The sequence below is a fragment of the Anolis sagrei genome, chromosome Y, assembly GCF_037176765.1.
Source record: "Anolis sagrei isolate rAnoSag1 chromosome Y, rAnoSag1.mat, whole genome shotgun sequence".
Classification (NCBI taxonomy): Eukaryota; Metazoa; Chordata; class Lepidosauria; order Squamata; family Dactyloidae; genus Anolis; species Anolis sagrei.
The window spans coordinates 64,290,840-64,303,297 of record NC_090035.1 but is presented as its reverse complement, the minus strand read 5'-3'; the positions used below and the strand labels follow the sequence as shown (position 1 = coordinate 64,303,297).

The 12,458-nt window shown below is 40.9% G+C and overlaps 1 protein-coding gene across 1 annotated transcript; it reads right to left on the bottom strand.

The window, feature by feature from the left end:
• Window positions 1–1,085: 1,085 nt before the first annotated feature.
• LOC137095648 (vomeronasal type-2 receptor 26-like) lies at window positions 1,086–10,602 on the bottom strand. Its single transcript, XM_067462410.1, has 4 exons — window positions 10,213–10,602; window positions 4,620–4,844; window positions 2,528–2,651; window positions 1,086–1,993 (listed from the first exon to the last, which is right to left on the bottom strand). The coding sequence occupies exons 1-4, from the start codon at window positions 10,600–10,602 to the stop codon at window positions 1,086–1,088; spliced, it is 1,647 nt and encodes a 548-aa protein (XP_067318511.1).
• Window positions 10,603–12,458: the final 1,856 nt, after the last annotated feature.

The following is a 12,458-nucleotide window of genomic DNA, read 5'->3' as shown; positions in this document are numbered from 1 at the left end:
TGAAATGATGAACAATTTTTACCAACATAAAAGAACATTATTGGGAATGGTGGGCTTGCTTTTGGCTGATAAGATAGTCAAGTTAATTCAGATTATTGTTGTTGTTTTTGTTGTTGTTATGTGACTTGAAGTTGTTTCAGACTTAGGTTGACCTTAAGTCTAAAGTTTAGACCAGGGGCCGCCCAGTTTACCTGTCCGAACGCATCTCTCCCTATGAACTATCTAGGCGCTTAAGATCGTCTGGAAAGGCCCTGCTCGCAGTCTCGCCCCCTTCGCAGATGCGATTGGCGGGAATGAAAGACAGGGCCTTCTCAGCAGTGGCCCCTCAGCTATGGAACACCCCCTCCCTCCTAACATTTTGAAAGAGAGTCAAAACCTGCCTGTTTGAGCAGGCATTTGCAGTCACGGTGTAACAGACTAATTGAGATCCACGGAATGATTGGACGATGGGACGGAAAATGACTTTAGTGATGAGACGCTGAGGACTTGTGTTTTATGGCTTTTATTGGTTTATTGTTATTATAAGGTTTATTTTATATGTAATGTTTTAAACTGTATTTTATGTTGTTTGGGGGCATTTACTGCCAACTGTAAAGCACCTCGAGTCACCTTCGGGCTGAGAGGGGCGGTATGTAAATATGGTAAATAAATAAATAAATAACCTTGGAGGGCCACATCTGGCCCACAGGCCTTAGTTTGAGAACCCCTGGTTTAACCCATTGCACCACCGGGGGCTCCTAGTCAATGAAATGAGAGTGGGAAAGGGAAAATGAGATATCATGACCTATCATGTCAATGTTTTGCTCCCACGTTGAGCTGCAGTGAGAAACAGTTATGACATTTCATTCACTTATAGCAGGAGATCCATATTTTAATTCAATTAAATGTGCAGAAGAAGTCTCAACAGCAATAAAACAATGAAACACATTTTGAAGAATTTGAAAAAAATACAGAGAACATTTTAAAAGCTTCACCACCATAACTGTCAAGATTTGAATGTAACTTAACAATTCACATTATTTGAACCTCTTTCCCCACTTGAACTTCATTACTAAATCAGAATGTTTCAGATCCATTTCTCTTTATTATTTGTGGAAATATTTGCTAGTTATTTGCACTTTTTGGTTCCTATCTAGATGCAGTAGAATGACATAAGACTTAGGTAGAAAGATGCAGCCAAGTAACCCAACTCCAGAGGTCAAAATAGAGAAGATCTCCACAGCCACCATATATTTCCCCTTAGTGCTGAGGTATGTTGGGATGAAGGCCATCCAGACAGTGCAGAAAACCAACATGCTGAAAGTGATGAACTTGGCTTCATTGAACCTGTCAGGGAGCTTCCTGGCAAGGAAAGCCACAATGAAGCTCACCAAAGCCAAGAGACCCATGTAGCCCAGAATGGAGTAGAGTGCAGCAGGTGAGCTTTCATTGCACTCCAGGATGATGTGTCCAGGCTCTGAGTAGAAATCAGCATCTGGGAATGGAGGGGAGGTTCCCAACCACACAATGCAAATGACAGCCTGAATAAGAGAACAGACCATTATAAAGAAATATGAAAGTCTAGGTCTCAGCCATTTCCGTGTACCGCTGCCTGGTTTTGTGGCCTTGAAGGCCAGAACCACGGTAATGGTTTTGGCCAAGATGGTAGCAAGAGAGACAGAGAAAATGATCCCAAAGGCTGTCTGTCGAAGAAGGCAGGTCATTTTCCTTGGTTGACCAATGAAGAGCAAAGAACAGAGGAAACACAGCATGAGGGAAGAGAGGAGGATATAGCTGAGATGTCGATTGTTGGCTTTGACTATGGCAGAATCCCTGTGCTTAATGAACATTGCAAGTACCAAGGCAGAAAGGAGGAAGGAATATAGAGCAATAGACACTGAAACTATTCCCAAAGGTTCTGTGTAGGATAGAAAAGTGATGCTTTTGAGTATACACTTATTTCTTGCTTTGTTTGGATAGAAGTCCTCTTTGCACTTCATACAGAAATCCATATCTAAAAGAAACAAATCAGATAACATTTGACCCAGACCTGTAGCCAGGATTTTGATTTGGGGAGGGGGGCTGAGTTTGATTTCAGGGAGGTGGGCTGAGGATCTACCCTAGCAAATCTTTTGTATCATTATCCCAATACCCCCATGCATATGGGATATATTGATCATGGTGATCAGATCATGATATGAATAAACATAACAGTTTAATAATGTACCAGTAAGGCCTTCTCATGGACCACCCTGAGAATTTGGGAGGGGGGTCTGAAGCCCCTCAAACCCCCCCCCCCCCCCCCCCCACAGCTACATGCATGTTTGACCTTTTGTCTTTGCACATTTCCCTTGGCTGAGATATTCACAATTACATATCACATCTATGTATGAAACTGTGTCATGTCTTCTTTGTCATGTTATTTGGTGGGAATTGTAATAATAATAACAATAACTATTTTTGTATCCCACCACCATCTCTCTGAAGGGACTCGGGGCGGCTTACATGGGGACCAAGCCCAATTGTAGCGCTCTCTAGTAATGCCTACCTGACTGGTTGGATATTGCTCCTTTAGGGCATTCAGTACACTGGAAGCAACACTTTGGGTTGGCCTTTAAAGGCATCTTGTGGAATCCAGGTAAGCATTTATTGCTGCACACAGAATGAGGTGGCTATACAGATTCAATATTAACAAGTTATCAAAAATATATAAACAATGCTTTTCATCCTAAACATGTTTAAAAGCAATGCTTTTGGGTTTAGAAAGATTAGCCGTTTACAAGAAACGGGGATGCCCTACTGTATTTACTCAATCTTCAAGGAGGCTCTTTCCGTGTCCCCCAGAAAGAGCCTCCTCTTCAGCTACTAGAAAGATAACCAGCTGAAGCCTAGCCTTGCCAAGACACAAGGGTGTGCTTTCCACCTATGGAACGTTGAAAGTTACCTGGGAAAGTCAAGAGACATTGTTACCATCGTAAATATCTTGGTGTCACCTTAGATCAAGCATGAACATTTAGGGAACACTGCATGAACACCAAGCACAATAACCAGATAACAATTACCAGATAACCCAGTATTGTGAATGAATATGGAATGGCTTAACGATGCAAATGGACATGGATTTTAACCCGAAAATCATTGATTTTTTTTTTTTAGTTTTAAACTGTTTTATTATGGGTTGTTGTAGATTTTTCGGGCTATATGGCCATGATCTAGAGGCATTCTCTCCTGACGAAAAACCTACAACAACCCAGTGATTCCGGCCATGAAAGCCTTCGACAATACATTGTTTTATTATGAATTTTATTATGTGATTTAACCTGTTTTAAATGATGTATTTATGTGTGTTTGGCATCTAATATTGCCAGTCTGTTTGCCACCCTGAGTCGCCTTCGGGCTGAAAAGGGCGAGATAAAAGTGTAGTAAATAAATAGTAAATAAATAACATCCTGTGGAAACTTACTGGCAGCACATAGGAAGTGGACCCAAAATAAGAACATCACCCTGGCCTGGTCTTGCTCAAATGCTAAGTATGGCTGCCTTGTTTGACACAAGTCTGTCCAGACGAGCAGGTGAACATAGCACTGAACAAAACATTCAGAATAAAAACAGGATGTCTCAAACCTACACCTGTTGATAGACTCTACAAGCTAGCTGGCATTGTCCACCACCTCTGACGGGAAGTTGCTGCTAACTGTGAGAGAAATAAGGTTGAACACTGTGAAAGCCATCCACTGCATGGCTATCAGCCTCTTCCCAGTAGACTCAAATCAAGGAAATGCTTCATAAGAACCACCACTCCTCTTAACGTACTCCCAGCAAGAGCAAGAGCATCCCTCTGGGCAGCTAAACCAAGAAATCCCAATTGGATGGCTCCTCACAAGGGTCTGTCTCCAAGGGCAAACCAAGAATGAGCAAATTGGAAGTTCCTGAACAGACTCAGAAGTATAGTGGGCAGATCAAAAAACAACCTGGCAAAATAGCAGTACCTAGAAGGATCCTCCACTTTGTGCGGCTATGGGGCAGAACAAACAACCCCACACCTGAATGGTTGTCCACAATCCCCTGGCTCATGTACAAAGGAAGAATTGTTTAAAGTTACAGATAATGCGGTTGCTGTTGCCCAGTTTTGGTCAAAAATTATTTAATCACTTGTGCTCTTTCTATTTTTATCAGTTTTATACTTCTGTATGCAATGATTTTGACACAAAATAAATAAATCTTTAACATTAAAACTGCTCCCGGACCAACACTTTTTTTCTGAGTGGTTTTGATAAGAGAAGTTCTTATGAAGGCACAATAGAAAAGCCCCTTTTATCGCATTTGCAATTTGCAATTCCTTCTTTAGCTATACATTTTGGCTACCACTGATGTATACTGTACTTTCCAGTGTCAACTCAAAATATTTTATTTCCTAGAGAAATTTAACTTATTTGTATCACCACATTGTGTGTCCTGCTGGTAGAGGATTTTAAAATCCAATAATGTTTATATATTTGTGTATCTAGTATTATTTTAATCACTTTAACATTGTTCCCCACTCTTAGACCCATTTTTTTTGGGTGAATGACATTACATTGTAATTTTAAAATAACCTCCTTCCTCAAAGTCTAATGGAGATTTTCTTGGAAACATCTCACCTGGATGAATTTGCCATTCCATAAAGTCATCTTTTCATTAATGGCGATACTATAGTTTTTTGTGGAATGGAGAGTGACTTCCCCAACGTTCACACTGACCAAGGAGCCATTATCAAGCTGGATCCAATTTAAAATATCATACATTGCCAATTCTCCAGTCCCATTTAAAAAGGCATCCTCAACAGCACTGTTGTTGAAATGTGTTTTCTTAAGGACACTGTGGATCTGAACACAACAGAGAATGTGAGAGCATGCTGTAATGACTAAACTGTGGCAAAACGAAAATCATGCATAGTTCACATCTTTAGCAATCCGCACACTGTCTTGCTAGAGAAAAAATATGCCACGCAGATGATCAGTAAAGAATAAAGTGTTTACTCTTTGTTATGCAGAGCAACATATATACAGTCATGAGAACAGTTGCTTTGACTCATACAATATCCTTTGAGAGAGATTCAAATGGTCCTTAGGTATCCAAGGATCTTCTTTCAGCAGCCAAAAAGCAAAAATACAAACTGTCTTGGCAAGCTCCTGCACAGAAAACTTACTCATGTAACTGTTGCCAAAATTCCTACGCTCAGCTAGCTTCTCAATATGGCCCAACCAGCCAACTTTGAGCTTTGCATTTTTCAGTTAACACACTCGCCAACTGATTTTTACATGCTCCAACATAAGCCATCATCAACTTTTGGTTGGAAGAAAACTCTTAGGTTCTCAAATCCCACATCTTTCTGGATGAAGAGATCCTTCTAGAGTTTCACTGTCTGGTAGCCGCCCAGAACCGTTTTGAAGGCATCCAGGAGAAGAGAACCCAGCATCTCTCTAGTCAATTGACTCCATTATGGAACTGCTCTTACCACCAATATGTTCCTTCTAAACTTCAATCAAAATATACATGTAACTAAAAATCTTTATACCTTCTCTTAACCATTGGAGCAGCAGATAATGTATGCCCTCCTTTCTGTGACTTCTCTGTAGATATTTAAAGAATTCAGTCATGCCACCCTTGTTGAAATAACCAAAACAGAGTTTTTGGTTGAAGACTTAGAGTAGCGTTTCTCAACCTGGGGGTTGGGACCCCTGGAGTGGGGGTCATGAGAAGGGTTTCAGAGGGGTCGCCAAAGACCATCAGAAAACACATATTTCTGATGGTCTTAGGAACCTCTTTGGCAGAGAAGGCTGAAGATCTCTCTTGTCTGTCCTTCTCTTCCTTTTTGAAAACAGACGACGAATCCTCCCACCAAAAGCCCTCCTTCTGCTGTGATTGTAAGTAAGCTATAAATCCCAGCAACTACAAGTCCCAAATGTCAAGGTCTATTTCTCCCAAACTCCACTAGTGTTCACATTTGGGCATGTTGAGTATTTCTGCCAATTTTGGTTCAGATCCATCATTGTTTGAGTCCACAGTCCTATCTGGATGTAGGTGAACTACAACTCCAAAATTCAAGGTCAGTGCCCACCAAACCTTTCCAGTATTTTCTGTTGGTCATGGGTGCTCTGTGTGCCAAGTTTGGTTCAGTTCCATCGTTGATGGCGTTCAGAATACTCTTTGATTGTAGGTTAACTATAAATCTCAGCAACTACAACTCCCAAATGACAAAATCAATCCCCCCTCCCAACCCCACCAGTGTTCAAATTTGGAGGTATAACAGATATTTACATTATGATTTCTAATAGTAGCAAAATTAAAGTTATGAAGTAGCAACGAAAATAATTTTATGGTTGGGGGTCACCACAACATGTGGAACTGTATTAAGGGGTCATGGCATTAGGAAGGTTGAGAAACACTGACTTAGAGCAATAGCAAAAAAGTAGGGGAAAATATATTGTAGAAAATCCAGCATATTAAGCAAATTGTCTTAACGTTTCACCTTGACATTTTTATAGAAGTACTAAAAGATGGAAAATAATTTCCTTCCCTCCAAAAAATAAAAATCATAGATCGTCGTCTGCTTGCCCGCAGAAAACTGTTTGTAATCATCTAGAACTGATGTGATAGTAGTAATCTTTTGTGGGTAGTCAGCCTCTCCCCTCCTGACATCCCCATTACCTCGGTACTATGGACCTCATCACACTAGAGAGAAAAATCCACTTAAAATCCAGCTTCAGCCTTCTGCAGAATTCTGGGGTCAGTAGTTTAGGGAGGGGCCTTTAACAGCCTAATTAAACTACAATCCCCAGAATTCTGCAGAAGGCAGAAACCAGATTTTAAATGGACTTTTTTCTCTAGTGTGATGAACTCTTATAAGAAGTTTTTGTGAGACTAGTCACTCTCGTTGCTGTGTGGTTTTGAGGCAATGGTGTAGTAATGGTGAGGCCATGGACCGTATTTTCGTTCTTGCGGACCACAGATTGGGAACCACTATCTTAGGGCAAGGGCTGTCTTGTTTCTTATTGCTGTTACATGTCAAAGATTCTGGAATCCTTTTCCCCCACAAAGGAAGGGGTAACATGCTTCAAAATAAACAAAATTTTCTGTGTCTACAAACTGCTAGATCAGGGATCCACAAACTTTTTAAGCAGAGGGCCAGGTCACAGTCCCTCAAACTGTTGGAGGGCCGGATTATAATTTGAAAAAAGCAGGAATGAATTCCTATGCACACTTAAAAACAATACAATAATTAAAATGAAGTACAATTTTAACAAGTATAAACTTATTAGTATTTCAATGGGAAGTATGGGCCTGCTTTTGGGCAATGAGATGGGATTGTTGCTGTTTTTATTGTGTGTTTTCAAGTCGTTTCAGACTTAGGTTGACCCTGAGCGAAGGCCAGGTAAATGACCTCGGAGGGCTCTATCCGCCCCCCGGGCTATAGTTTGAGGACCCCTGGTCTAGATCCCTCAACACACTGGCTCCCTGGCTTCAGGGATAGGGGTCCTCCTTTCCCTGAAGTACAGTGGTATTGTTGCAGAGAATGCACTCACCTGCCAGTGAGGGATGTTTCCACGTCTGAGGCTATGTCTCCTTTTTTTATGCTCTGACCTGCCTTCAGATAGATTGTGCAATGCTTTAGCCACCCCAAACACAGCTTTGCAGATACTATAGCTCAGAGGGATCATGTTAACCTCAAAGTGGGATACATCCAGCTTCTCTTCTCCAGTACACAACTTAGCTCCAAATATCCTAAACTGTGAATAGGGAGGAGGCAAGTTGCAATTAAATTCTTGACTCCAGAAATTCTTAATGAAAATGTCATTGGGATATTTATTCGGAGTCACAGACTGCAGAAAAAACTGGAATCCTGGAATCTCTTTCTTTTGAGAGCCAAAGGACAAAGCACCAGGGAACGGTTTTGTATCGATAGACATATCATTTTCCCATTTAGACATGGTTAGCCACACTTTTCCTGCCAATATGATGTGAGAATGTTTGTGTATGATGGTGAGGAATTTGCTGTCGCCATAGACAAAGACAACTTTGCTTGAGGACTTCCTCAACTCTTTTTCTCTCTGCATCAATTCCATTAGAAATTTAAACTGGTCCCGGAACAAAATTACGTATTCATGACAGACCCCACTCTTCTGCATTTCATCTTCCAGATTATGGATAAAGTTCTCACTTCTGCCATATATAGCAACCATAAGTCCAATCCAAGTCCAACCAAAGTGGAGAAGCAATTGAATGACACCTTCAAGTTGAAGATCATCACTTGGATATATCTGATACATGGAGGGGAATTTGATTCGATCACCTAAGACAGGGTCAGAGGAGCCATAACTGATCTGTGAAAACACAGAGTTCTCAGATACTTTAACAAAATTACTATAACAAGAATTCAGCAAGAGAGCCAGTTGTGGTTAGGTTTTAGGCCAGGAGGTGGAGTACAATAGTCTCCATTGAACCATGTATCTTGGATCAGTCACACACTCTCCATCTGATGTGCTTCACAGAGTTGTTTTCAGAATAATAGTAAAGGAAGGAGACTTGTGGCTACCATACAGGAGCATAAAAGGAAAGGTGAGATATAAATGTAATTAATAATAATAATAATAATAATAATAACAAAACAATAATAATATACTTTATTTATATTCTGCTTTATCTCCCTGAGGGGATTCAGAGCAAATTACAGAATATACATGGCAAGTATGCAATGTCGTTATACAAGTAACAAAGACAGACAGTACATAGACAGAGGCAAGGCTTCCCTCTTTTTCATCTCAGCATCTGGAGGCTGTGCTCGACTTTGCCATGGAGATGTGCTATTGTTCCATTTTTCCATGCCAAGGAGCCTGTTGTCCACGGACGCCTTCCTGATCGAATTGCCGGCATGTTTTTAGGGGCGCCTTTTACCTCCCCACCAAAGAGATACCTGTTTATCTACTCATATTGCTGGTTTTGAATAACTAGGAAAGCAGAAGATGGGGCTGGCGGTGGGAACTCACCCCAACCCATGGCTTGAACTGCCAACCTTCCAGTCAGCAAGATTTTCTGTAGCTGGTGGTTTAACCCGCTGTGCTAAGCTCTTAATAAGTGCATTCAGAGGAATTGCAGATCACAGGATTTCCAGAGCTTGCTCCAAAAGTCTGAGATTTTACAAGCGACAATAGATTAGAAAGCTATACCTCTAGTTTTTGCATAAGGAAGTAATTGTAAGACCTTGTGAAACAGAGAGAAATTTTCATCACACTAGAGTTGAAAAATCTACTTACCCCTATTTTGTATTTTCAGCAGCTGTGTGGAGCATTTATTTACCTAGCACGATACCACTATAAATAGCACTAAAAAAACTACCAACAATAAAATGCTTAGGTAATAAAAATAAAGCAATTCAAAATACACAAATAAAAGTCATCAGATACTACCCACCAGTAAAAAGTTTATTTTAAAAGCCACAAACTTTACTGAATTGAAATACCTTAGTTGGTCCAAAGAAACAAAAGAGTTAATTTCTTTTTTTGTGGTAGGAAATCCAAGAACCCAGAAGCCATCCCAAAAAGGCCTTCTGCAGTGTAATCATCTAAGGGCCATATAACCCAGGATATCAAGGCAGATAATCCACAATATCTTCTTTGACTGGATTATCTGAGTCCACACTGCCAGTATTTTCTGTTGGTCATGGGAGTTCTGTGTATCAAGATTGGTTCAATTCCATCATTGGTGAAATTTGGAAAGCTCTTTGATTGTAGGTTAACTATAAATCCCAGCTACAGCTCCCAATGACAAAAATCAATCCCTCCAACCAACCCTACCAGTATTCAAATTTGGGTGTATTGGGTACTAGAAATACATTCTGCATATCAGATATTTACATTACGATTCATAACAGTGCCAAATTTAAGTTATGAAGTAGCAATGAAAATAATGTTATGGTTGGGGGTCACCACAACATGAGGAGCTGTATTAAGGAGTCGCTGCATATAGAAATTAGGAAAATAGCTTGGAACAAAATTGCTTAGGGATATATGGCAGAGCAAAAGTGGGCAATATGTATGCTTTCCGATGTGGGACTGCAACTTCCACTCTCAATCAACAATATCTGGAATCCTATGGGCTGCCCATCTTTGGCATAAAGAGACGCCTTTAAAAGTATCTCCATGAAAGTCCACTTGGAATCATTTAAACAGAGATTTACATTTACTGAACTCTTACCTGTGGTAACTTGTAGACATCCAGCATGTTGGCCATCTGCACAGATGACTCTGATGTCAGCCCCCCAATGACAGCCACCATCTTCTTGTGGCCTTGGCAATTGTAGTTGGGAAATATTGTGACCTTCTCTGCATCCTCTGTGCCCATCATGTTATAAGATGGCTGCCCATAACCATAGTAGGACTCATATCCATAGAGAGGAGGAGGAATCAGAGTGAGCTTGTCCCTTTCAGACAGAAGGCTAATGACATTCTCATAGGTTTGGCCTCCATTATAATTGTTGTCATAGAGCCGGAATCCCAGTGAAATGTTGGGTAAGAAATGGGGATCCTTGTTGATTTTCTCCACAGCAAATACAAGTGCCAAGACTTGCTGGTAGTTCTTTGACATTAGTCTGTTGGGAGAACAGCAAAACATTTCTGCAATGAAAAACTACCCAGTACAACACACAGTGAAAATGCTTTAGTCAGAACTGTTCCCGGTCATTCCACCACTTGGATCAAAAGATGAAATAGTACTGGGTTGCTGCCAGTTTTCCGGGCTGTATGGCCATGTTGCAGAAGCATTCTCTCCTGATGTTTCATCCACATCTATGGCAGGCACCCTCAGAGGTTGTGAGGTCTGTTGGAAACTAGGCAAGTAAGATTTATATATCTGTGGAATGTCCAGTGTGGGAGAAAGAACTCTTGTCTGTCTGAGCTAAGTGTGAAGGTTTCAATTGGCCACCTTGATCAGAGTTTCTCAACGTGGGGGGTCGGGACCCCTGGTGGGGTTGCAAGTGAGTGTCAGAGGGGTCACCAAAGACCATCAGAAAACACAGTATTTTCTGTTGGTCATGTGGGTCCTGTGTGGGAAGTTTGGCCCACTTCTATCATTGGTGGGGTTCAGAATGCTCTTTGATTGTAGGTGAACTTTAAATCCCAGCAACTACAACTCCCAAATGTCAAGGTCTGTTTCCCCAAATTCCACTGATTTGGGCATATTGTGGATTTGTGCCAAGTTTGGTCCGGATCCATCATTGTTTGAATCTACAGTGCTCTCTGGATGTAGATGAACTACAGCTCCAAAACTCACCACCACCAGACCATTCCAGTGTTTTCTGTTAGTCATGGGAGTTCTGTGTGCCAAGTTTGGCTCAATTCCATCATTGCTGGAGTTTAGAATGCTCTTCGATTGTAAATGAACTATAAATCCCCCCAACTACAACTCCCAAATGAGAAAATCAACCCCCCCCCCCCCATCCCACCAGTATTCAAATTTGGATATTGGATACCCGTGCCAAATTTGTCCTACATATCAGATACCATAACAGTAGCAAAACTACAGTTGTGAAGTAGCAACAAAAATAATTTTATGGTTGAGGGTCACCACAACATAAGGAGCTGTATTAAGGGGTCGCGGCATTAGGAAGTTTGAGAAACACTTCTAGTAGTTCTTCACATAGTTCCCAAGCACTCCAGTAACATTTCCAGAATGCAAATTGGAGGCTGGTCCTACACTTTTAATGGCAGTATTGAATACTGAATTTTCAAAGGAGAAGCAGCCATTAACATGCAACACATGCTGAAATTGTTGTTTCTACCAGATTCATTTTGGCTGCCCTACACCTCTCTTTGTATCCAGGGTTTCTAATCGGTTTCAATCATCCACAGCCTGGACAAAGAAAACCTTAAGAACAAATCTAATCCTATGCACATTTTCTAGTTTGAACAACCTGCTGTCAACAGGCACCATCCCATCTCTCTTTATCCTCCCATTTTATGTACAGAAGAAACAAAATACTTACAATGTTTTAACCGTGTTAGGAGAAACCTTCTTAGGATGATCTTTATAATTACTCCTTGGAATAATTTGCTGAGACAGCGACAGCACTCCTCCAAGAATAAGATCCCCATCTTGGTAGTAACCTTCTGCATAGGATCTCTCCAGATGACAAAGAGATGTTGCCTCCTTGCCTGCCACATGGGGTAGAAGCAATATGATAAAAACCAGGAAGAGCATGGCAGGAGCATCTTCCAATGATGACAGCTCAGGTATCATCTTCTATTCAGATGAATTCTCATTTTCAATGTTGTGGAAGTCTGAAGAAAAGAAATGAACCAGAGTACTTGTACTTTGAGACCTTAATTAACCAAAGTACTTTCCCCAATTCCTTAAATGGAACTCAGATCGGAGAACACCTATGCACCTAAAGGATGTCCTAACTGCTCTGTTTTCCTGCTTATTTTTCAGGTGGTTGCACAACA

Bases quoted from the DNA above. Each gene is read 5' to 3' on its own strand.
- LOC137095648 (XM_067462410.1), bottom strand. From the start codon at position 10,602: ATGTCAAAGAACTACCAGCAAGTCTTGGCACTTGTATTTGCTGTGGAG. The intron at 2,652-4,619 runs GTGAGATGTTTC...GAATCTGTATAG, and splicing joins GGAATGGCAAATTCATCCAG to CCACCTCATTCTGTGTGCAG. The intron at 1,994-2,527 runs GTAGGCATTACT...TGTTTCTTTTAG, and splicing joins AGCAATATCCAACCAGTCAG to ATATGGATTTCTGTATGAAG.